At 43.9% G+C, this 25,148-nt stretch overlaps 2 protein-coding genes, 1 long non-coding RNA gene and 1 pseudogene across 7 annotated transcripts in view; 2 read left to right on the top strand and 2 right to left on the bottom strand.

Annotated features, from left to right (window-relative positions):
- The window catches only part of LOC140000401 (ATPase family AAA domain-containing protein 2-like), a 25,596-nt gene extending 11,233 nt beyond the window's left edge, over positions 1–14,363 (bottom strand). The window contains exons 1-13 of one of the 3 annotated variants that reach the window (XM_072030281.1): positions 14,054–14,363; positions 13,712–13,957; positions 11,670–11,812; positions 9,850–9,896; positions 8,703–8,856; positions 7,801–7,879; positions 6,208–6,280; positions 3,936–4,046; positions 3,390–3,495; positions 2,465–2,587; positions 2,134–2,236; positions 1,798–1,913; positions 217–850 (exon numbers count right to left, since the gene is read on the bottom strand). In XM_072030281.1, coding sequence (XP_071886382.1) covers positions 607–850; positions 1,798–1,913; positions 2,134–2,236; positions 2,465–2,587; positions 3,390–3,495; positions 3,936–4,046; positions 6,208–6,280; positions 7,801–7,879; positions 8,703–8,856; positions 9,850–9,896; positions 11,670–11,761 — 1,248 coding nt within the window. In that variant the 5' untranslated portion in view covers positions 11,762–11,812; positions 13,712–13,957; positions 14,054–14,363 and the 3' untranslated portion in view covers positions 217–606. Of the gene's footprint in view, positions 1–216; positions 851–1,797; positions 1,914–2,133; positions 2,237–2,464; positions 2,588–3,389; positions 3,496–3,935; positions 4,047–6,207; positions 6,281–7,800; positions 7,880–8,702; positions 8,857–9,849; positions 9,897–11,669; positions 11,813–13,711 lie in introns of all 3 variants that reach the window. The other 2 variants (XM_072030279.1, XM_072030280.1) reach the window with 2 other exon arrangements.
- Positions 14,364–14,371: 8 nt separating this feature from the next.
- LOC140000403 (protein N-terminal glutamine amidohydrolase-like) lies at positions 14,372–21,880 on the bottom strand. 3 transcript variants are annotated; one of them, XM_072030285.1, is made up of 6 exons: positions 21,658–21,880; positions 21,371–21,470; positions 20,561–20,611; positions 19,205–19,353; positions 18,735–18,859; positions 14,372–15,249 (listed from the first exon to the last, which is right to left on the bottom strand). In XM_072030285.1, the coding sequence occupies exons 1-6, from the start codon at positions 21,732–21,734 to the stop codon at positions 15,230–15,232; spliced, it is 522 nt and encodes a 173-aa protein (XP_071886386.1). In that variant the 5' UTR covers positions 21,735–21,880; the 3' UTR covers positions 14,372–15,229. The 3 variants fall into 3 exon arrangements, 2 of the variants coding, with proteins under 2 accessions (XP_071886386.1, XP_071886385.1); XM_072030284.1 differs by lacking the exon at positions 14,372–15,249 and having other exon boundaries at positions 18,602–18,859; XR_011805536.1 differs by lacking the exons at positions 14,372–15,249; positions 18,735–18,859 and having other exon boundaries at positions 19,204–19,353; positions 19,733–20,611.
- A 53-nt stretch (positions 21,881–21,933) lies between these two features.
- LOC113840904 (ATPase family AAA domain-containing protein 2-like) overlaps positions 21,934–25,148 on the top strand; it is a 24,015-nt pseudogene continuing 20,800 nt past the window's right edge.
- Positions 22,261–24,198, top strand: LOC140000404 (uncharacterized). The gene is made up of 2 exons (XR_011805537.1): positions 22,261–23,095; positions 23,192–24,198. It is a non-coding gene; the product is annotated as an uncharacterized lncRNA (long non-coding RNA).

Here is a 25,148-nt window from a genome sequence, read left to right as displayed (position 1 = left end):
ACATAAACAATAGGTAAGTTAACACAGACCACATGCTGATATCAGGCTTAGTAAATTGGTTTCAACTATCGTTTAGAAGCACCTGTTTTGGCATTGAGTTACAAGTTTTCAGGATAAATTAACGTGTTCACAGTAAATTAAACAGGTCATCATCCTTTTTTTTTTTTCATTCCCCAGAGATCAAGCAGATTTTATGTAGGTGCAAAACTGTAATACCTATGAATGTGGTCTTGTTTACTGGAGCGCACAGGAGCGAGACCATCTATCTCGTCAAAGAAAATAATTGAAGGTCGCATCTGATAGGCCTAGCACAAAAACACAGAGTAAAACACCATTATTTAAAGGAAAAATGCACAGAAACATCATGGTTGGAATGTCATCTAAACTAGATTTTTCACTTCAGCCTCTGGGACATCTACCGATAGAGCTACTGGAGTATCTGGCATGTCTAACAGAAGACAGCAGTCTGTGTCAACCCACTGTATCCGGGTGACAGGAAGCAAATCGTTCCAGTAGTTCCTACAGCTGACATTCACAGCAGAAACACTGGCATTTCCATTTCAGTGGGAAAAAAAAATAACAAAATACAAAAAAAGCAAGTTCTACTTAAAAACGTTGACCACAGAAAATAATGGTTTCAACTCTGACAGAACACACTGTGCATTTCAACCTTACCTGTTCAAATAACACACGAAGTTGGCGTTCTGATTCCCCCACGTATTTTCTCATGCAGTCCAAAGCACTTCTCATAAAAAATGGTATTTTTCTGTCACTTCGGCTATATTCATTGGCAAGTGCACGAGCAACTAGTGTTTTCCCTGTTCCTGGGGGGCCATAAAATAGACAGCCTCTGCAATAAAAAAAGATCCAGATAGGAAAAAAAAACATCATGATGAGTACCTCCTACAACCATCATCTCTAGAACAAGCGTCTTTCCTAACCAAAACACATCACGTACAGGACAGCAGTAATAGCTGAAGTGTGGGTAGAGTCAGAACAGATAGAAGTTCTGCATTTTTACAACGTTTCACAAGAAAATTCATTTTTTTCACCCAAAGAAATGAATAAGGGGGTAACTCAAGTGTATAAAACCTTCAAAAGAGAGCATACTGTCCCAGAAGGACACTTCCAAAACTGCTGACAAACAGTTTGATTACAGCAAACCGGAGCCAAACAGGCAAACTTCAGCACAGAATCTGAGAATGGGCTGAATGGTGAATCACCACTTCATTCTTCAGTGATAAACTGCATATTCTTGCTTTCACAATATGCAGAATCTGATAGTAAAGCATTTAATGCTCCTCTCAAAAGCATTAAGTTACTGGGTTTGGTCTCTCAGACCATCTATTGCTGATGGCACGTGAGGAAGCCTAAAGCCGGAAGGAAAAGCAATGCCTTAGCACTCAGAGGGAAAAAAAAAAGAAAACAAAAGTAGGCAGGAAAAACAATTGGGCTTCCAGGCAACATATTACAATTGACTTCCACTAGATAATCCCTTCTTGCTTACAAACTAATCAAGCTGACTTGTACATAAAACTGAGAACAAAACCACTCCAACCCAACTAACCCAACTTTTTAAAGACACCAGACGGTAAAACTTAAAATTTTAAGACGTTGCTTATATTTTTAACCTACAAATATTCTGGATTCTATCCATTTTTAAGAAACCACTTTTTGCTACTACTAAAACAAACGTTCACCGCTGCCAAAATGTTGAAGCATGGAAGCATATTGATACCTTAACTGAACTTTCTCCTGAAAACAGCTGACTTACGATTTATCACTTTAATGAGTTACCTTGGGGACTGAATATTGAACCGCTGAAAAACTTCTGGATACAGGAGGGGAAAAATCACCATCTCTTTCAAAGCTGCGATGTGTTCGGAAAGACCACCCACGTTCTCAAATCCAATCTAAAGAGAAATTCAACACAACAGAGTCTGTATGTTAAAGAAAGCAGCAACCTAGATCAAGGTTTCATCAGAAATTATCTCACCACAACGGAAACATTCTGGGCAATTTTTGAAGTTGCTTTAGAGAAAACCATCAACAAAGGTAGTTGTAGATGGCACACTGAGATCTTTCATAATCCCTGGAAACACTCGCTGACACGATGATTAGTTTAAGACTTACCGCACTATCTATTTGCATTGCATCTCCCTGACTTCCTCCAACTTTCTTTTGATCCCTCTGAACTCTCTTTAGGTCCTGTTTCTGAAGTTTCACTCGAAAAGTCCTGATTTGAATTAAGGAGAAGTTATAGGGCTTCTTTTTCTTTAAGATGCAACTCGAAGATTTTTGTTTTTCATAAGAATGCCAAGCAAATGTAGAAAACATTAATTAATATATAGAAGACCTAATTAATTGACATAAACTCACACAGTTAAATTTAGATAAACTTAAACATGGCTAAATATCCATTTGAAGGAGATTCATCCCTCCCCTGTTCTCTAATGACAGCAACCTTCTTGGAGATGTGCTCTCGCTGTCCTCACTGCTCTCACCACTCTCCTCCGTATCACATGTGCTAAGCAAGGGAGATGAGCAAGAGGGTGTAGAATCACTGATGTCATCTGCATGTCTCCGTCTGCAAGCCAGCATATAAACCAGAAAGTTAAAAAGAAAATAGAGCAGATACTAAGTAACACCAAAAGTTAAGGGAATTCTATCTCAAAATTTACTCTGAGATCTATTTTCCAGTCCATTGTACTCCTTAGCAATCTGATTTCAAAGGCCATGACATGATTTTCCTCGTGACAACTGTCTGCTTTCAAGAATGCTCAACAAAATATCTGGCAATCAACAGCATTCTCTACGCACTAACTGCTTACAGAATCCAAAAAGCCTTTATCATTACTAAGGCAATTTATGACTTCATTTAGATCTTTTATTGTTTAAGGTTAACTTCATACAGAAACATTAGTTGATTCCAAACAGAAACTACAGTCAGTATTTGAGTGATAACTTTTTTTTTTTTTAATCCAACAAAACTTCCATAAAGCCTCTCCCTCTAAATCGAATAAAATTATTTTTGGTTTTAAGAAAATAATTTGTATCCTTCAAGATTAAATAGTCTGACTAAGATTTTTAAGGGGGGATTCTGGCTTCAGTTCCAGAACCAAAGAATTTCAGTTACAGAAACTCAGACACTACCTCCATAATCATCTTATCAGCGACCCACAAATATTGGATTTAAAAAAGAAACCAACTTAAAAGTACCCACCTCCTCCCCTCCAAATGTTTTTCCTCTCTATCCTCAGACTACCAAAGTACCGATCATAAACTTACTCTGTAATTACCACTAAACTGAAAACCCTTTGAAGCATTATGCAGTAAGGAGACTGACAGCTCTACGGATAAGTTAGAGCTATCACTAGCCATACACCAACCTGGCACGTCTTCTATATTTTTGTGACCCAGCATTTTCAAGTGACTCTTTCTGTCTGACAGAACAGGGCTGGCCCGAGTTAGTCCTCTCTCGATCTCTTTGTCTTACTGAAAGGAAAGAATTTAGAATAATGATACAGATACATTTAAGAGAGGAGGATATCAAAAGATAAAGAAAATGCCACGTGTTTCACTCATCCCTAATTCCAGAAGAATTTTTAACTGTTTTTGCTTTTCATCAGTGCATGGTACAAGCGGAAAACTACGCCCTTTTTAAAGGTGAACTGAAAATCACAAGAGCAAGACTATTAAGTGTGATTAATTACTGTTATATCAAGGATGCATAGCACTAAGTACGCCAAACAGCAAAGAAATACAACGGGCACAGGACACACGTGTCTGATAAAAACAGCGAAGTTCATGTGCAGAATGAAGGTACAGAACTGAAACAGAACTGTGTGCGCAAACACATGTATTTGCATTCAAAAATTTTATCTCACTTATGTGCAAGAAATAAGGTTTTAAGAGAAACTGTGCGTTCAACCTACTTTCCATAGGAGCTTGGTAGCGGTCAACAGGTTTCCTCCATCGAAGGTTGTAACGCCTTGGAACATCTTCACCGTCATTTTCTTTGTTCTCACTTCCTCTTGATGTTTGTACTGTACCACAAAATGACACCGAATCGTTAAGTACTTTTGCAAATTATATGAAATCCAAAATGCATTACACAGATGCCTGTAAGTTTTATTATTATCATTATTTTAATGACACAGTGGATCCTGCAAAACCTTAAGATGAATTTATGCAAGTCACGTTTCAGAAATCACAAATCCTAGCAGATGAGCATGCATCTAGACGTTGTTCTGTCCTCTCTGAAACTGCTGATGGACTTGTCGTCAGCCTCAGTGTTTAACAACAGGCAAAATTCTGTCATATTGCTTAGCTAAGATGCAGATCTTCTGAAAACAGCTATTTCAGAAAGTCACTTCTTAGTTTGAGAAAGTGTTTAATGGAAAGGGTTTTAATAATCTGTAGTGCTAAGACTAAGCATAGTAATCTAAGTCCAAGTCTAGCTCTGCCACAAATTCTGTGAGCAATAATGGGCCAGACACAGGCTTGAAGCTCACCAATGAGAAAACAATGCCAAATGCACATAAGCTTAGGCCCTTAGCTTCTGTCAAGTAACCTGAAGTTGTTTCATGAAAGATGGTAAAAAACACAAAAAACAGAGTGCAATTATCTACTGGGTTCTGGTGAATATCCTCTCACGTTAACAGCAGGACACCGAGGAAGGAACGTACATACTCCGTTCACCTACCTGTTTGCCAAAAGGACTTATCTTTTTTTCTTGGAAAGCACCGCCCTCTTTGGTTTTTATTTTTTAACCCCAAAGGTTGCATTGCTTTCTGAATGCAAGGTAGGTGCCATGGGGTATACAGACAGCACACGGAAAACTGAGCGATCAGTAAATGAGTTTGCGATCACTACCATCTCCAGTCCTTGGTGTTCCAACACTTCTATCACAAAAGCATGAATTTCTCTGCTTTATTGCTCCACTAACCCTTTCCTTTGTTCCAATAACTTCCTTTGTAACAACACTGACACTTTCCTCACTCTTTTCTGGCGTATTTTTCATTATAAAAGTATATTCTAGCTCTTTCCTGATTTAAAATTGTAGTTTGCATTTTGATCATCAATTAATTGCTCCGGGCTCATTTCCCATTCAACGTGCTATTTAAAATTCCTCTCTACAAGTCTCTACTGCACAGCTCCCTGAAACCCACACACTTTAACCAAGCTTCTCCCTCTAGACTGGCCCCCGCCTTGTATTCAAGCTACTCTTATTCAGACTTTGAGCTAATGTTTTCCTAACTAAACCTCCAAAGGAGTCAACTCTGCTTCTCCCTTACTAGTCCATGGCCCAGCCATTCTTCCTCCGAAGAACTTCCCTCGGGTTCCCACCTGCCACTGTGCATCTCTCTGCTCCTCTGGGCCTCTGAAGGGAGGAGCAAAGTATTTTCTGGGGCTCAGCCTCCTGTCACTGTCTCTCTGAGCTCCTTTGCAGGTGTGCAGGTGAGCTCTATCACATAATCTAACTTGTCAGCTCATCTACTGCAACACCCTTTTTGGTCCTTAAGTACAGTCTTGCCCTGTTCTGATCTGTTTAGAAAGCTCCTACGAGGATGATCTAATTTACTGCCTTAATCACAACTAACGTTCTTCTTAAAAACTGTAAGTTTTCCCATCACTTCCAAGTTAATACGGCCTTTCGTGGCTTAACCTCATTCCACAAGTCACTGAGTACCCAGATGACAGCTCCTAATTACAGGCCCTGACAGCAGCTTACGGTGACTGCCTCCTAAACACAGAAATGCACAACGCTATCCTCCCTCCTGCTGAGCTTCACGCTTGGGAGGAGCTTTTCATAAACATCTGGCAGCCTATCTACCTTGCTTCCTGAAAATTCTTGCTGTGCTGCTCAAAACCATGAAAACTGTCACGCTCCTGCTGTAGCGGTATCACCGTTTCGCATGCTGAGTAATAGTAATGCTGTCCATTTCTTTCCATTCCCACCTGTCTACAACCATCTGTTGCCTTTTATCTGGTAAGCAGTTTGGAAAAGCGCTGTTGTTTTTGGTGGTTTTTTTTCACCTGTTCTGAGCTCACTACAGTACAGCCCTAGAGCTCATACTAAGGCTTGTGAAGTCAATAGCAACACAGAATTTTTACAGAAGACAAACACCCAGTAGATTAGCTTCTTTCAATTGTTTAAGGCTTTTGGTTAGAACAGAGTAAAGAAAACTTAAAACCAGAACTCACCAACCTCATCTGGACTGCCAGGTCCAGTTCTTTCAAAGTCTGACTTCACACAGGTGAAGATATCAAGGTTCTCCTAATTCCAAGCAGCAAGAAAGATCGGTCACAAACGTGCAGAAAAACAGACGTGCATACACGTACATCCACTGACAGACACGTCTGTCTGTTGATGCTTACACAGTAACATTATCGAGGCACCCCGTATACACACAAAAAATAAATTATTGCACAAGAGGAGAGAATGGGAATATGATTGCGTGCACCCACAATCAGTAACAAGAATTTCTGCTCTAAACCAGGGCTCAGTACATGCAGTGGTTAAATACTTGCCCAGATACACAACTGAGTGCATTAGTTAATCAGAGGTTAATAACCTACAGCGTGACAGAACCAGGGAAAAAGAACTACCTTTCTAGCAGACATAACAAAAGAAATCATACAGGCGTGTGAGAGATGCTAATAAAAAGTACTGTGGACAATTCTGGATTCATTTCACAGCCCTGGGCAACCAGCTCTAGGTGTCCCTGCTTGAGCAGGGGAGGGTTGGACCAAGTGACCTCCAGAGGCCCCTTCTAACCTCAACCATTCTGTGATTTGAGAGGAAAAAAAAGGGAATTCAGAGCTAAACTAAAAGCTGTGAAAGTAGGTTATCGGGAAGTTTTAAAATGATGTGCCTATCATTCAAAAGAACAGTAATTTAATAAAATAGTTGAATTTAATAGAGCAAAACCAAGACAGAGGAAGTATGATTGCTGCATACAACTTTAACAGGGGTTCCTCTAGAGACAGGGGTTTATTTAAGCTCTCAGGCAAGGCCAGCACACAAACAAATATACATAAAGTAGCCATCAGTTCATTCAGCTGGAAATTTGAAAGGCTTCAAGTTCCTGAAAACTCTGGGAGCAGTTTGCAGCCAAGGAAGAATTCTAAAATGCAAGTTAGGTCAATTAAAGAAAACAGCTCCATTTGCCTGTAACAGATGACTAAAGCTACATGATACTGGAGATTCTTTGTGAGCTCTCAGGAAAAAAAAATGTTAACAGGAATCAAAATTCGAGTGAGTGACCAACACAGGAAGCTATGCACTGCCTTTTGTTAAGCTTTCCAAGTAAGTGCGTTCCTGAGCATGACGAGAGATATGATTTAGGAGTTAAGGATAAAAAGCTGAACAGCTTAAACTGCCAAGCTGATGGAAAGCACCAGTCTTTTTGCATATTCAGTCCCCCAGGCAGAGCTTTTAGTAACATTTGGAGTAAAAACCCAAGTCCGAAACAGCTGTTTGTAAACAGCGTCCATTCAAAAAGCAGAAGGCAATTCAGAAACTGGAGTGGAAGACATGCATTTCAGCATCTCCCCGTTATCCCACATCTTCTGCAGAAGATGCTTCCTCCACTCTTAAAAGACATCTGGAGCACAACCGTATCAGTAAGACATGAAGATATAACCAGAGAGCAAGACCAAATGGTAGTTTAGACCACACTATTCTTTGGAAGGAAGTTATTTCAGTTCAATTAAAATTACAACTAAGTTACTTCCCTACGTGAAATACTCTACAAAAATGGCAAACTGACGGAGTATTTGCTCTGTCATTTGTACCTCAACATCTTCCCAACATCTTTGGCATCTACGCATCTGCTCCATTTCATCCATTTTTTGTAGCACAACTTCCGCAGTACTAAGATACAAAGTTGACATGTAAGAGCAAAGTTAGGCATGTATGAAAAAATAAAACAGCACACACAATCAATAAGAGATTTTAATGTAGTACGCACAAAGCAAAAGTCATTGACACTTAGCCAAGATTTTAGACATTACCAAAACATTAGGTCAAATCTTTAGTTTTGATAGAGATTTAAGAACAAGCTTTTGAGGATTTGCAAACATACGCTGTTTTCAGGTTTATTCTCCTCTCTTACTGAGCACATTTAAAATATATATATATTTAAATGCAGGAGGAAAATAAGAATTCTGACATCCTAGTAAGATGTTATAAAAAAATTATGTCAACTTTTAATCCTACTTAAGTTGCTCTGCACAGTAGCATTAAGCCATTTTTTGTTAACCAAGGAAAGGCTGTTTGTTCTTCTCTACATGGGAATCTAAGTTTTGTGTTGTAGAAAATGATGAAATGAAAGGAAAGCAAATTCTGAAGCAGAAAACAATTTTGGCTTCAGAAACAGAAATCAACCATGGACAGAAATGCAGAATCGCTAGGACTACTTTGCTTTGACTGTATCAAACCGTCCTCAGTTTCTTAACCAAGCATTACATTCACTTTTGTGAGTATGGAACAAAAAGTTCATTAAAAATGACGGCACTTCTGATGCTAAGAAAACTGCCAAATGGGGAAAACTCAACGAATTGAACTCTCAATGCCAGGAGCAGCCATACCTCTTTGCTGTCAAAAAAAAGAGCAAGTCAAGGCCAACATCATGCCATAGTGCAAAGGCTTGCTAAGAAAGATCATTTTAAGAGGTCTGCAAGAAAAGATGACTTACTTTGTTATAAGTTTGTCAAATAGAACGGACGAGTTAGTAGTAGAGTACCGACTGCGTCGGACTCTACAGCTGCGGCGCAGCTCCAAGTCCCTGTTTTCTCCATGGACTCGTCTCACAGTTTTTGCACCAGCTCTACTCCTCAATGTTCTGGTGACTGAAACGCAGAAAAAGTATTTTGAAACAGTCAAGATGGGATTCTCCTTATTTCACCGTTGCTCTTGTAAAATGTAAACAGACAAACAAAAAAGGCACCCTGAAGTGGATTGATTTTTCTTTAAATTTCAGATCAGAAGTTGTTGACACAACCACTGCATTCCACTTATTTATCGCTCTGCACGTTTAAACTGTCTACTTAAAACTGTGACCTGTAGAGAAATTTTTAAAGAGACTGAAAGCTAGCCAGACAAAAACAAACGTGCAACTTTTGTTCCATGCAGGAGGGAAATTTACTCCAGTTATTTCTGTCTTGGAAAAGTGAGAACAATCTACACCTTTCTCTAAGGTGTTTTCACTCCATTCATGTCAAACTGTATCTAACAGTGCTCAAAAAAAAACACTATTACATTGCAAGCCTCTTCCTAAGAGGTGTATGTTTTATTACTCCGTTTATGCATGCAGCACTTTCATTTCCTGCATTATGGACAGCTCAAGGAGGTAAGAATCGTTTCAAGAGAAACACCCAAACACCAGATAACTCAAACTCGTGCTTTTTAGAAAAAAGCCTGCCCATTGTTTACCGTACAGCACCCTTTGGCACAGGTTTGTTGCTTGCACTGTCATTAAAAGAGCCAAGAGGACAAGGGGAAGGGAAGAGCTACACCACTGTGGTGGTAGGATCACAGCTAAGGTTTAGTTTTGTGGTTGCCAACTATAAAACTAAGTTTAAACTTACCAAGTATCAATTTACTTTGCACAATTAGAACAGTTTGCTTTGTGCCTACGAAGCTGCAATTCACACTGCTCCCTCCCCAAGGAATTCATAAAATCTCCTATTTGCACCTACCTCTCTTCACAGAAAAGTCACTGATGAGTGAATTCAGCTGACTACAGAAGGCTTTGGGGCCAAATGAAAGCGATGGAGTGACCAAGTGCCATCCTCTTCAGTAACCAGCATAAATCGGTATCCCGGGGAGTTACAGCCACTTACCTGTGTTGTATTCTTTTTTTTGTTCCAATTTCGGCTTTCTCGACTGCCTACATTAAGAAAGAGGACAGGGGAGAGAAGGGAGAAGAGACTTTTTGTATTAGACCCATCAAGGATGGGAAATTTCACCACGTTTACAAGCCAGTGCTCCATGGTATACAAAGAGAAGCCTGTAGGCCTCACGGAGGATCCAGATCCCAAGTCTGTTGTGTACCAGATACATGCGGTTCTGTATGTACCCACATTTCCTAGCTTGCTCATGTTGAATTCTCAAAATTATGAGCAATAGCACCCAAGTGGAAAAGATACATGTCCTGGTTTCAGTTAGGACAGTTAGTTCTCCTAGTAGCGGGTAGGTTGCTATGTTTTGGCTTAGGATGTGTGAAAGGATGTTTAGAAGAGTGCTGATACCACCCCAATGTTTCAATTGCTGCAGAGCAGTACTTACAACAAGCCAAGGACCTTTTGGTGTCTCACTGTCCTACTAGCAATCAGAATTGGCACACAGCAACAGCTGCGAGGGGACAGATTCAGGATGGCCGACCCCAACTGGCCAAAGAATTCTATGCACACAGAAATCACACACACAATTTCTAGGTTGGAAGAGACCTCAAGATCATCGAGTCCAACCTCTGACCTAACGCTAACAGTCCCCACTAAACCATATCCCTCAGCTCTACATCTAAACGTCTTTTAAAGACTTCCAGGGATGGTGACTCCACCACTTCCCTGGGCAGCCTGTTCCAGTGTCTAACAACCCTTTCGGTAAAGAAGTTCTTCCTAAGATCCAACCTAAAACTCCCCTGTCGCAACTTAAGCCCATTCCTCCTCATCCTGTCACCCGGCACGTGGGAGAACAGGCCAACCCCCACCTCGCTACAGCCTCCTTTAAGGTGTCCGTAAAGAGCAATAAGGTCGCCCCTGAGCCTCCTCTTCTCCAGGCTGAACAAGCCCAGCTCCCTCAGCCGCTCCTCATAGGACTTGTTCTCCAGGCCCCTCACCAGCTTCGTCGCCCTTCTCTGGACCTGCTCAAGCACCTCGATGTCCTTCTTGGAGCGAGGGGCCCAAAACTGAACACAGTACTTGAGGTGCGGCCTCACCAGAGCCGAGTACAGGGGGACGATCACCTCCCTAGCCCTGCTGGCCACACTGTTTCTGATACAAGCCAGGATGCCGTTGGCCTTCTTGGCCACCTGAGCACACTGCTGCCTCATATTCAGCCGACTGTCCACCATCACTCCCAGGTCCTTCTCTGCCTGGCAGCTCTCCAACCACTCATCTCCCAGCCTGTAGCTCTGCCTTATGGCAACATGCTGCACCATGGATAGGGCGGGGCAGCCGGGCTGCTAGGGGTTATGCTGGGCACTGGTCAGCGGGTAGCGAGCAACCGCATTGTACATCACTTGTTTTGTACATATTACTATTAGCAGTACTATTATCATCATCATTATCATTATTATTTTCCTGTCTTAATAAACTGTCTTTATCTCAACTCGCAGGCTTCACTTTCCCGTTTCTCTCCCCCATCCCAGAGAGGGAGGTGAGAGGGTTGGAGAAGGGCTGTGTGGTGTTTAGCTGCCGGCCGCGTTAAACCACAACACCACCTCAAAGGGGTTGGGGAAAAAAACATATGTTTTTGTAGAAAAGACTTTCACTGAGAAGAGGGATTCTAGCTTTAAGGTGCTGGTACACCATCAGCATGCTCATAGGCCTTTGCTGATTTTAGCCGGAGGTTTATCAGGCCACAACTCACTGCACATGCTTTCTCTCTTGCTTTTCAATCTACAAATCGAACAGAGATTGAACATATAGAAATACAGTACCTTGAAAAGCGTCTTCTGTTGACAGTTCCCCTCAGTATCGCCATACTTTCTTCAAAGCTGGAGACCGAACACCGCAGCATGCTTTTTCTCATTGATCTTAAGCGGTGTCCGTTGAAACATTCACTACTGGTAGAAGAATAATCCTAGGGAAAGAAGGAAATAAGAATATATTTATGTGAACCACGTAGATTCAGATAAAGAAATTCTTCCTCACGCAAGTTTAATTAACCCTCCTGACTTGGTAGTGGGGCAACTAATGGCAGGCAGACACTGAAACGCTGCTGTGCGTTGCTGTGCTGTGAAAAACCTGGAGAGAAAAAAAAAAAAAAAGCTTTCAAAACTAAAGCTTCCCTCTCCCCACCATTTTCTTGTGGATAACTTAAGCTTAATATCCTTGGCAAAAAGATATTGCAGCAAAACCTTTCACATAAACTTAGTGTTTCGTGAAAAACAACAACAACAAAAAACTTTAAATTCAATTGGAATTTTTTTCAATAAATTCAATTGGAATTTAAATTCAAAACTTTAAATTCAATTGAATTTAAATTAAAAAAAATAAACTAATTAAATTAAAAAAAATTAAATTCAATTGACTGTTCAGAGGAACAGTCAAGCTTGACATTATACATCCTAGAATTAAAATCTAGTTCGAGTTTTTCTCCCATCTCCAGACCTTGCTAAAGATGCTTATTAGGAGCTCTGTCAAAAAAAAGTGTAAGGCTTGTTATATCAAAGCTTTGAACCCTTCTTACTGCCCTTGACCTTCTTCACATTGCTGCTCCTACAAGGGTGAGTACTATCATTTTTAGTACGGGAGGGAAGCTGTGATATCCTTGAGTGGGGGGTCGTTCTGTTTACAAAATGAAGTTCCAGCAAGAGTACATCAAATGAAATTTCACTCGAAAGTCAGAAAATAGACAAGATTCTTCTGCTTCCTGGCACTAACTTTACTAAGAGCTTAGCTAGCGTTTGCTCAAGGTAACAGCAAAGGCATGAAGAAGTTAGAGGAGGGCACTGGTAAGGGCACGTGGGAGAATGCTTTTCTTCCTCCTGTTCTCCGTGCTGAGAGAAAGGGGCCTCACGAGATGCTTGCCCTAGCACAAGTTTGAATCCAGGCACCTGAAACAACTCTTGAAGACGTTTTTTATTCCCCAGACCCAGCAGAGATGAAACAAGACCTAAAGCTTGATGAGACCAGCCTGGTCTGCCACAGTGATGTTTAATGTTTTTCCTCCGGGAGGCTTAAGAAAGGAAAGAGTGGAATAACTCAGGAGACCTCTGTACACATAGTTATGCATTTATTTGATGACTTCTCTGCAACAAGCACAGTGCCGTGTACTCGTGTTATTCTTTATCAGCTCTTCTTTTATCTTCACCTTGTCTCAAACAAGGGCACAGCCGGGAACAATGGACCAGGAACCCTGACCATCCTCTGGCTCCTACAAAAGCATCCCAAGTCAGTGAGACAGCAGACACTGAGAAGCACTACGTTACCTGCAGCAGGCTGCCAGCAGGGCAGAACTGGCTCGTATCAGTCATACAAGGCTGAAAAAACGCACTCAAGAAGTGAAATTCAGCAGAAGCAAGTGGCTAAACCAGAGCAAGGAAACTGCAGGAAGGAATTTTGTAGTAGTTTGAAAGTTATTTTCCTCCTACTATGGGAAGTGATCAACAATTGCTTCTAAGAAGTTAGCTGTTGGGTGTCTCTAAGGAAGCAAGCAGATGCTCCAGTGCCAGCCAAACAGATAAGTGTGTTTAGGCTAGGAGCTCTGGTGTCAAGTCCCTACGCAGATGACTCAGGAAGGCTCAGCAGAGAAAAGGGCCACTTCCCACTTTCCCCAAACAAAAAGGGAACTCTGGAGCACACGGGTGTCAAGTACAGGTCACAACAAAACGACCTTGTTCGGCCTGAGGAATCACAGTGGGGTTGTAAAGCTGCAGACAAACAGCCTCCAGAGGGACAGCCGCCGCTTACGGTCTGCCACAGGACTCCTTGGGACTGGAAACTTGGGAGAAGACGAAGCCATCAGACTCCGGTTTACCTGAGACTTTCTGCTGCATGCTCCTTAATCTAGATGGATGAAATACGCCGAATAACTGAAGGTAAATGGCTTGCTGGTATCGGGAAAACTGCAAAAGCTGCTATTGCCGAGTCTTTGCGCACCAGAAAGTCAGGAAAGAGACATTAGGATGTGAACAAGCAGCTAGGAGCAGGATCGCCATCTCTGTCATCTAGGGCACTTCTACATGTCTCTGCTATATGAGTGCTCCAGCAAAGGCTGGCGGTCCTACAAACGAAACAGGAGTGACTCTGTGCCTTGAAGCATGGGAAAGTTCTGCAAAGAGGTGAAAAAACACAAAGAAAGAAACCAAACCAAACACACCTTACAACCTGTTTCATGAGAAGGATTCTGCTTTCGCTTCAGTGAAAACTTTACATTTAACTTCCTCATTCCTGCTCCCACAAGGAAAGCGGGCCAGCTGTTTGCCCTGCCTGACTTTGCACAGCCTTCCCTCACGTGCCACGGGCAGCTCAAGTCCTTGCAGGCTTTGACAACCGCTTCTCATGCACACTGCAACGGCAAAGTGGAGATACTGAAGCAGCCTCCAGCGCCTGCTTGCAAAGAGACGACACCCCAAGGGCTGCTTCCTGCTTAGTTCAGTAGACTTGAAATGAGAAGGGGGAAGAGAAAGATAACAGTTCCAGCATGCAGGTAGCCTGGTAAGCTTGTTTTCCAGTCCCCAGCTTGTCTTTTCCTCTCAGATGCTTTTATTTTACAATTAATGTGATTACTCGTGTAGTTTAAGATCTGAAAGATAAACAAGTCCCTGCTTTATGTGCACTGAGCATAGCAGAAGAATAATTTAATTAAAATGTTCTGCGAATGGTGAAGAAGCCCAAGGGGGATTGTTCCAGCAGAGTCACAACCAAAGCAGCTGCTGTTAGCAACTTGGGAGCTGCTGTCACACTGTCTGTAGGAAGGGAAACAGTCTCTGACAGTCAGGAGGGTGGTGGCAGGGCATAACACAGTGCATCAGGAGTTTAATGAGAGCAAAACCTGTTGTAACAGGCAAGCAAGAAGAAGAAACAAGCTTCACCGTCCCGCGAAGAGCAGATGGTCTAAAGACCAGTCAGTAGGTGGCACTAAAGCAGTATGAGAGCCATGTAACTGCCTGTAGTGCTCTCCCATCTCCTTTGGTTCAGGAGACAGAAGTCCCCCTTTGTCATCCTTGTTATTCACGTGTCACATCTAAAGGCTGTGCACTTATGTGAGACCTTACAGCTTTAGCCAACAGCTCCGCAAAAACAGACCACCACAAAAGCCTTTTTCTGAAGCAGATAAAAAGTGGCAAAAAATAATAATGAAAAATCTCCTGTTTATTTTTAAGATTTACAACACGCTCACAGTCCTCCTCTGATGCTGTAGGTGTTACACTAGTCTGCATTTGGGCACGCACAGAGCTAAGGCTTCCTCTTTGCCCAAACTCACTTTGTTTACAGTCCGTGAGACCCACCTGGTGCATTCCGAGATCCGTGCACGTTTTCATTTCTTTTTTGATCAAGTCTGACACTTTTGCCCTGAGCAGGGACAAAACAAAAACGCCATCTGATAGTGCACAGCCTAACAGCCACGATACCTGTGGCATCTGCCAACAGGAGTTTTTGGAGTAATTCCAACCTCCAAAGAGGGTGTTGCTGTAACAATATGTGGATGATCTGTTATTGTTAGGACAGGAGAAAGCAGCTGTGAAGGAAGGCACTAACAAGCTATTTGAATTTCTGGGAAAACAGGGCTTGAAAGGATTGGAAAATAAATTAAAATTCATAGAAAAAGAGAAGCCAAATATTTAGGGCATCTAGTGGCTGAGGGGGAATGAAGAATAAATCCAGAGAGGATTCAGTGAGGAAACAGGGGAGGTGATCAGGCATCGGGTAATAGCGAATAAAAGGTTATGGTTTGTTTACTGAAATGCGCTCCTGATTGACAGGCCGCATGCCATTGCACTCGCAAATAAAATAACTTCACAGAAGATCCTGTCTGAAGAAAATTATTTGAGGTGTTTCTCACAACAGTTTTATTTTCAAATGGGAATCAGGTTATAGCACGCATGAGCTGCTTAGATCTGTATCAGTCCTTCTTTCCTTCCGCTAGGATCCTGCCATTACCTTGTGGAGAAGGTACAGAAGGGAACTGCAGCCACCTGCCTGCCCTGTCTAGCAGCTGCCCCTTTACAGAAACACATCACACACGGCACCCACACAGTTCCTCAGCTGCCCTACCTGCATTCTTCAGAAATAAACCCCCAGAATTCATGGCTTCTAGGGATTTCAGTAGTAATAAAAAGAACAAAAAGCCTTTACACATCCATTCTGCCTGTGTGCTGCCAAACACCTGGGGAGAACTGAAAATCAAAGCGAGGCTTTTCAGCGTTAGGAGCTGGTGCTACCAGTTGTATCGAAGCAGTAAGACCTGAGTAACTGCAGGGTGCAAGCTGGATTTTACACAGGCTTGCAGCAAGGAGGGCTGATCTCATCGGGACTTAAACCATGCAGAATCAAACCTCATTCATTTGTAGGAGGAAGACTTCAAAGAAAACCCCAGGCTGGGCTAGCCAGCTCCAGAATGGTGAATCCACACCTCAAAACAGATCTTGTTTAGTTTTATTTAAAAAAGCAGGATGAGCACCCGCAGCAGAGGAACAGAGGCCAGAGCACTGCCAACACAAGACTTATTCCAACACAAGAATTATTCCTTTTGAGTTAGTATTAGGAAAAAAAAATGCTTCACTGGTTCCTGATAGTTTATTGGTTGAATTCCAACAGGAATTTCACAGTCCTTTAACACTTCCTGGTAAACTTCATAAAAAGGCATCACTGGTCCCAGTGCCTTGTCCCAGCACCACAGTGGGTATTTACATTACCCTATTTGGCCTACATTTGACTTAAATGCTACAGAATTTCCTTGCCCAAAGTGCTCTATTTGGGCTCAGCAGCTGCTCTGCCCTGAAGAGGCAATATTTCAGTATCAAGAACAAAACCTCCCATCTTTTTAAGTTTACTAAAAGCTTTAAAACCCCACTGGATAAGAGAAGCAGGGTGTGTTGAGTGTAACTAACATCCTTTAAGACGCAGCAGCACCAGAGCGCTGATTTTCTTTAAATACCCTAAGTTCACAAGCTCATTTCTTTTTAACAGTACAATGCTCACATACATTAAAAAAAATATGTATTTATGCTATTTTTTTCAGTCTTCAAGCATTTGTTTAGCATCAAAGACAGACCAAATAGATGTAATATGAGTCCTTGTAACTGATAAGCTTTTGTAGTCATCTTCTCAAGAGCTTATGACTCTGGCTTCTCTAAATGACAGCAATATAACCTCAAGGAGTAATGTAATGCTCTGATCTCACAAATAAATTGGCACTAAAGCCATATACGTGATCAATTCCGCCACCTGTTAAATTACAGTCACCTCTAACACCAGCAGCGAGCAATTTAATCTTCCACAAACACAAATTAGCATGGAAAAGAGAGTACTCTAAGTGGGGAGGAAGCAATTATCCATAAAGGCATTTGGCGTGGATGAACATCAATGTCCCAGGCTGTTTTACACTAACCAAAGGTCAGCCACCTGGCTTCCTATCAAGTTTGAAATCAGGTGCTTTATGCCTGATAAGACTGTGCATACATTGAAGCACACACCATTACGAGGTGCCTCAGGTGAGGAAAGGAAAAACAAAACCAAAGCCTGAGAAACTTGCACTGAGCAAAAGGCAGTGTGAACGAGATGTCCTAGACCTGACAGAGTCTCCTCCTGTTCTGACCCCAATCCCAGAGCTACCCAGCCAGCGATCCTCCACCTTGGGTGGGCGCAGGGTAAGCAGTCACTGTCCCCTGCAACACCCAGGTGACTGCCCAGACAAGAGCACATCACCACAGGTGCACTCAGAGCCTTCCAGGTGGCTGGCAACAGGACAAGAAGCGAAGCACTCGAGTGGGAACACAGGAAACTCTGGTTGCATACTGGAATTGTATTGAATTCATGCCTGGGATCAAATATTGGAACACTGTGCCCAGAGAGGTGGTGCAATGGCCGTCCCTGGAGTTGTTCCAGGCTAGACCAGACAGAGTCTTAAAGCCCCTCAGTCTAATTGCACCGGCTTTGAGCAGGGTCTGGACTGGATGACCTGGGCATGCTCCTCCCAGCCTGGCAAGGTACAGGCTAAGGAATGAAGTACGGCAGCAATCAAAGTCTCTGCATCTTTAGCTACCTACCAACATCCCAAGGATGACCTGGAGGCTGGCTGAGACAGGTGTTTCATAGCCTGGAATTTCTAAAAATGCTTCACAAGGCTGTACCTGTGCTCCCGCCCCCACTCGTAACTCATTTATACCCAAGTGAAACGCCAAACTTTCTTAGAAAGCAACACAAAAACTGTGAATTAACTTGCCTGTAGCTTAAAACCACAATAAACTCGGCTCTAGACACAAGACATGTTCCTTTGACCCCACCTTCTCTAACAGAAATATATGGTAGCATTGTATTATTAAAAAAGCAGCAAAACCAAACGTGCACAGCATCAACAAACTCCACCAAAACAAAACTTCACCACACTTCTCTCCATCTGGGAAGAAAAGGAGAGAATAAGCACATGGCAAACATTAGCCAGCTTGGCAAACACGTGGTTCGAGTAAGCTGAAATGCCGTGTGATAAAAAAAAGTGGGGTAATCACCGTGTTAAAAATTCCCTTTCCAACCCTAGGCAGGTTGCTTGGCCTCTGTTTCAACTCCCCACTGCAACATTTCATACCTCTTACTCTCTGCTCAGTTTCTGAAGACCAGCAGTTCGTGTTTGATAACAGCAGTGGCAGCTGCCAGGAAGCACGCTACACTTTACATGTTCGGAAAAGGCAAGCACTGCAGAGCCCCATTTTGTCCCCACACACTGTGCTGGCTGGATACGCTTCCAAAGCACATGTCCAAAAGCACATTTTTTTATTGCACCCACCTCTGACTGAATCATTCAACTCTGTTAAAAGGAAAAAGGAGTCCTGCCAGCTCACCTGCTGTTTCAATGCAGGGGTACGAGGGAGGAGGTTTCTGCCATTTCCCATCTGCATCTTTCATGTGAGATCTGTCCGAAGCAAACGTCTCCAGGTACAGATCTGCTCGTATCATCCGGATTTTCCTAAACAACAATGCACAATTGTATCAAGAGATATATGTACATAACGCTGCATTAGCCACTCTGGAGAAGAGCCCTTTCTTCCTCCCAGGGAGCCTTAGCTTAGTTAAATACTCCACTCAGAAACACTGGGCTAAGCTGCTGGGCTGTTAAGAATAAACATCAGCAAGGAAGGGCTTTTGATGATTAAACAACAGCAATTAAAGAGCTTTAGAAAAATAATGCAGTGCATTGAGTTTCTTGGAGTATAACAGAAGACTTCTATCAGTATATATCCACAGAGACAACTTCAACTTGGACTTCATGAAATAAAATTCATGCTCTTCATCTTTTTTTTTTTGTCCTCACCTGTGAAATTCAGGATGAAGGCTGTCATCCAGCCTGAAGGCCTCCGTGCTGTACACGTCAAAAGGACAGGGGAATGGCAGCACTGTGTCAAGATCATAAATGAAGTTCTGCTCCCCACTGGAAACATGAAGTAGGATAACGTGGTAGTCCTGGGAAGAACGGTAATTGTCAGGAGTTAAACAGTTGTTAACCAGAAACCGGCACAGGGAGTAGAAAAAAAGCCTCCTGGAAGCTGAGGCTACAGCTTCTCTTCTTTAGAGACTGCTTTCTGATGCTCGGGTATCACGCCTGTGATGTTCCAGCACCAGGAGAGAGGTTTCCTAATGCCTGCCTCAGCCCTCGTGCCTTTTGGTAAGCCTTGCTATTCTCCCCGTTACTTGTAGCCTTCTTTGATATCAGCCTGGGCAGCTAACCTGAAGAGTACGCTAGTCCTCATACCACATCTTTGATTCCTTAACATGTAGGAAACACGGGTATGGCAGGGGGCTGCAGAAACTCCAGTTACTATTTTCAGTGTTAGTTACTTACATTCATTGCAGTTTTCCAAAAAGTAAATTGAAGATACTTGTTGTTAACTCCTATTCCTTCTCAGATCATCCCGATAACACTTGGACCTCTTTTTAAGCCAAGCCTTTTGTACAATATAAACACACTGATAATTTTCCAGAAAATGATTCTGTAAGGACAGAATTTCAGAAATTCACAGATTTTTTTTTTAAAAAACAGAATTTCTGAAACAAATTGCCACGCAAAATTGATTTTTTCCCTCCCATACAGTATAACCATAACTACACATCTTTAAAAGGAATTCTGTAGTGGCAACTACTGAACTACATTACATTAAACGACACGCCAAAAACTCTGGAAGAGCTTACATACAAGCTGGCACCTGAAGACATGTATTGCTCACGTTTTTCCATCCCATGTCAGACCTATATGGATATTTTCACCCGTCAGCTTGTTACAAGACATCTATTTAACATCCTACAAAGCTGGCGGGCCCCAACAAAACCAGACAGTAATTTTCACAGAACTGTTGTGCACTCTTACCGATGCTAACTAAGCTTTGTCACCTGGTGGTTTTATGGGCCATCTCACTGCTATTTCCCTGTGAACAATAAAAGGGTTGCATTTAGGCTGCTGTAGAAGAATAATAAATACTAATACAGAACTACAGGACGGCTGAGGTCGGAAGGGACCTCTGGCACATACAGAGTGCTTCCTGATGCTCAGGGGGGACATAAACCTAAATTCATTCCAGCAGAGGTATCTAACACTACCCACATCTGATCCTGCAGACCTCAGCTGCAGAGGCACGCACTTAAATACTGACAAAGAAAGAACAGAGGGCCTTACCCAGACAACAGGCTCATCTCCATGCCCTGACTTCTGTTTCCAGAGCGGGACCTGAAAGTTAAGCAATTTGGCATAAACCACTCCTGACTTACAGAGATTAGTTTCGGCTTGGGTAAGTTCTTTGCTAAACTCTGCATTTCATCAGCTTGTGTCAGTGCTGCTGTCAGAAAGCTTGCTCCAGTTTTTATCTTTCAGAAACATTAAACTGGACGCTATTCTGGACCATATAATGTAATATTCCCCCTAACTTGATGGATGACAGGGAAAAATCATCCCACAGCCCTTAGGGGCACCGTGATTCCTTCTTCCCACAATCCAAGCGTGTCAGGTAAGGACATTCATAGAAACATTCAGGTTGGAAGAGACCTTTAAGATCATCTAGCCCAACCTTTAACCTTTAATTAAGATTCATCTGTTGTTTTAGGGCAACTTCTTTTAAGCTTGGAAAGAATGCCATGAACCTTTTGTTCCCCTGAGGGTATCCTTATCCTTGGGGCTTCCAGAGGAGAGAGCAGGGCTCTCTTCTGGTGCAGCAGGTCGAGCTGTTTCCTTTTACTGTTTCTCAGGTTCTGGTGTTGCCTTGATGTCTTGAGCAAATACTGCGTGGGGTCTGGAGGCCAGAAACAAATGAAATTCTTCATGCTCCCAGGTGCTGCTGCCTGCGTGCCTCTCAGCTGCTGCAGGGGGGCCTGGGGCCAAGACTCACCTACCGCAGGCTGTACTTAAAAGGCCTGGGGTAGTTAAAGCGCCTCCCACCTCCCCCCGCCTGTGGTTTACCACCCCCACGGAGCGCACAACTCACCCACTCACCATCCTCCTCTCGTTGGAGATGAAAACCGCGTAGAACTCCTCCACAGGGCGCTCCCCCCGACTCCTGATGTAGTCGCACAGCTTCCACACGTTTTCCTCACTGCAAAACACAACCGTCGACGGCACCGTTTTCTTTTCAATCCCCTTTTCACCTTCACTTCCAGCAACCCAAACCGGGCCGGGAAGGTTTCCCTGCGGGGTTTTTAGCTCCGTTTTCAACTCCCCCCCTCAGCGTGCCGCCAGCCTCCAGTCAGGCGCCGGCCGCCATTTTCAGGCGCCTCCCTTACCAGTAGCAGCCGGTGTAGGCGCAGGCGGCTCGGGGAGGCACCGCCGGCCGGTACCGGTCCTCATCCAGCTCCGCCATGCTCCGGGGGCAGACTTCCCGTGCTGGGGAACGGGGCCGGGCTCCTGAGGGAGCCGCCTGAGGGCGGGCGCGGAGCCCGTGAGGAGGCGGCGCCCGCCTGAGGGGGCGGCACGCGCCGCTTCCCGCCCGCCAAAAGGCTCAAACGGTGCTGCGCCTGCCGCCTGTAACCCTCCGCCGGCAAAGATTTAAAAAATACTTCCAAAAAAAAAAAAAAAATTAAAAGAGCGGGCGAGGGCCGGCCCTCAGTGAGGGCCGGAAGAGGGAGCCGCGCCGAGGAGGGAAGAAAGGGGGGAGGAGGGGGATGGAGGGCTCCGTGTGAGGCGGAGGGATCCGCAGCGGGCCGCGGGGCCGCCTCAGTGGGCGCCGCGCCTCCGGGAGGCCCTGCGGCGCCGCCATGGTGGTGCTGAGGCGCAGCGCCGGCAGCCGCCGGCGGTCCCTGGCTGCCATGGACTCGAGCTCCGAGTTCCTCTCGCTGCAGCCCGGCGGCAGGAGGACGAGCAGGCAGAGAGCAGCCCCGGCCGTGAGTTCCCGCGGGGTTCCCTCCGAGCGAGCCCGGGCGGGGAGCTTTGGGGGGGGGTTCGTTCACCAGCCCCCCACCCCCTCAGGCGGCCCCGCGGGCAGGTGCACGCGGGGGGTGCTGAGGGGGCTCAGAGAGCAAGGCTAAAAATCAGAGTTAATTAGTGCTGAAGTAAAAAAACCGTTAGTTAGGGGGTGTAATGTGGTTACGACTTCCCTTAAGGGGTTGATGGTGTTAGGGAAAGCCCGAATTTGCTCTTAGGGACGATTCGTGTGTCTGGTATTTCATCCACACCATTTCCAGCTCCGTCTTGCTGCTCCCATCCCCGCTCAGCATCACCTGAAGGAATTGGCTGCTGTACACACAGCTAGCTAGAGCTCAAGCTCTGCTCTTCCCAAAGGCAGAGCAGAACCACCTCAAAGCACCTCCCAGCTCTCAGGGCGAGCCCCGCCTCCGAGCGATGCTTTCAGCTCTCCGTGCCGCCGAGCTCAGCGTTCTCGGCTGTTTGGGTTCAGGCTGGGGTTTTGTTTTGCTCTTTCTCTTCCCCCTTCTCATTTCAAGTCTACTGAACTAAGCAGGAAGCAGCCCTTGGGGTGTCGTCTCTTTGCAAGCAGGCGCTGGAGGCTGCTTCAGTATCTCCACTTTGCCGTTGCAGTGTGCATGAGAAGCGGTTGTCAAAGCCTGCAAGGACTTGAGCTGCCCGTGGCACGTGAGGGAAGGCTGTGCAAAGTCAGGCAGGGCAAACAGCTGGCCCGCTTTCCTTGTGGGAGCAGGAATGAGGAAGTTAAATGTAAAGTTTTCACTGAAGCGAAAGCAGAATCCTTCTCATGAAACAGGTTGTAAGGTGTGTTTGGTTTGGTTTCTTTCTTTGTGTTTTTTCACCTCTTTGCAGAACTTTCCCATGCTTCAAGGCACAGAGTCACTCCTGTTTCGTTTGTAGGACCGCCAGCCTTTGCTGGAGCACTCATATAGCAGAGACATGTAGAAGTGCCCTAGATGACAGAGATGGCGATCCTGCTCCTAGCTGCTTGTTCACATCCTAATGTCTCTTTCCTGACTTTCTGGTGCGCAAAGACTCGGCAATAGCAGCTTTTGCAGTTTTCCCGATACCAGCAAGCCATTTACCTTCAGTTATTCGGCGTATTTCATCCATCTAGATTAAGGAGCATGCAGCAGAAAGTCTCAGGTAAACCGGAGTCTGATGGCTTCGTCTTCTCCCAAGTTTCCAGTCCCAAGGAGTCCTGTGGCAGACCGTAAGCGGCGGCTGTCCCTCTGGAGGCTGTTTGTCTGCAGCTTTACAACCCCGCTGTGATTCCTCAGGCCGAACAAGGTCGTTTTGTTGTGACCTGTACTTGACACCCGTGTGCTCCAGAGTTCCCTTTTTGTTTGGGGAAAGTGGGAAGTGGCCCTTTTCTCTGCTGAGCCTTCCTGAGTCATCTGCGTAGGGACTTGACACCAGAGCTCCTAGCCTAAACACACTTATCTGTTTGGCTGGCACTGGAGCATCTGCTTGCTTCCTTAGAGACACCCAACAGCTAACTTCTTAGAAGCAATTGTTGATCACTTCCCATAGTAGGAGGAAAATAACTTTCAAACTACTACAAAATTCCTTCCTGCAGTTTCCTTGCTCTGGTTTAGCCACTTGCTTCTGCTGAATTTCACTTCTTGAGTGCGTTTTTTCAGCCTTGTATGACTGATACGAGCCAGTTCTGCCCTGCTGGCAGCCTGCTGCAGGTAACGTAGTGCTTCTCAGTGTCTGCTGTCTCACTGACTTGGGATGCTTTTGTAGGAGCCAGAGGATGGTCAGGGTTCCTGGTCCATTGTTCCCGGCTGTGCCCTTGTTTGAGACAAGGTGAAGATAAAAGAAGAGCTGATAAAGAATAACACGAGTACACGGCACTGTGCTTGTTGCAGAGAAGTCATCAAATAAATGCATAACTATGTGTACAGAGGTCTCCTGAGTTATTCCACTCTTTCCTTTCTTAAGCCTCCCGGAGGAAAAACATTAAACATCACTGTGGCAGACCAGGCTGGTCTCATCAAGCTTTAGGTCTTGTTTCATCTCTGCTGGGTCTGGGGAATAAAAAACGTCTTCAAGAGTTGTTTCAGGTGCCTGGATTCAAACTTGTGCTAGGGCAAGCATCTCGTGAGGCCCCTTTCTCTCAGCACGGAGAACAGGAGGAAGAAAAGCATTCTCCCACGTGCCCTTACCAGTGCCCTCCTCTAACTTCTTCATGCCTTTGCTGTTACCTTGAGCAAACGCTAGCTAAGCTCTTAGTAAAGTTAGTGCCAGGAAGCAGAAGAATCTTGTCTATTTTCTGACTTTCGAGTGAAATTTCATTTGATGTACTCTTGCTGGAACTTCATTTTGTAAACAGAACGACCCCCCACTCAAGGATATCACAGCTTCCCTCCCGTACTAAAAATGATAGTACTCACCCTTGTAGGAGCAGCAATGTGAAGAAGGTCAAGGGCAGTAAGAAGGGTTCAAAGCTTTGATATAACAAGCCTTACACTTTTTTTTGACAGAGCTCCTAATAAGCATCTTTAGCAAGGTCTGGAGATGGGAGAAAAACTCGAACTAGATTTTAATTCTAGGATGTATAATGTCAAGCTTGACTGTTCCTCTGAACAGTCAATTGAATTTAATTTTTTTTAATTTAATTAGTTTATTTTTTTTAATTTAAATTCAATTGAATTTAAAGTTTTGAATTTAAATTCCAATTGAATTTATTGAAAAAAATTCCAATTGAATTTAAAGTTTTTTGTTGTTGTTGTTTTTCACGAAACACTAAGTTTATGTGAAAGGTTTTGCTGCAATATCTTTTTGCCAAGGATATTAAGCTTAAGTTATCCACAAGAAAATGGTGGGGAGAGGGAAGCTTTAGTTTTGAAAG

Source organism: Anas platyrhynchos, chromosome 32 (assembly GCF_047663525.1).
Source record: "Anas platyrhynchos isolate ZD024472 breed Pekin duck chromosome 32, IASCAAS_PekinDuck_T2T, whole genome shotgun sequence".
NCBI classification, from domain to species: Eukaryota; Metazoa; Chordata; class Aves; order Anseriformes; family Anatidae; genus Anas; species Anas platyrhynchos.
The sequence above is the reverse complement of the archived record's forward strand: the minus strand, read 5'-3'. Positions and strand labels throughout refer to the sequence as shown.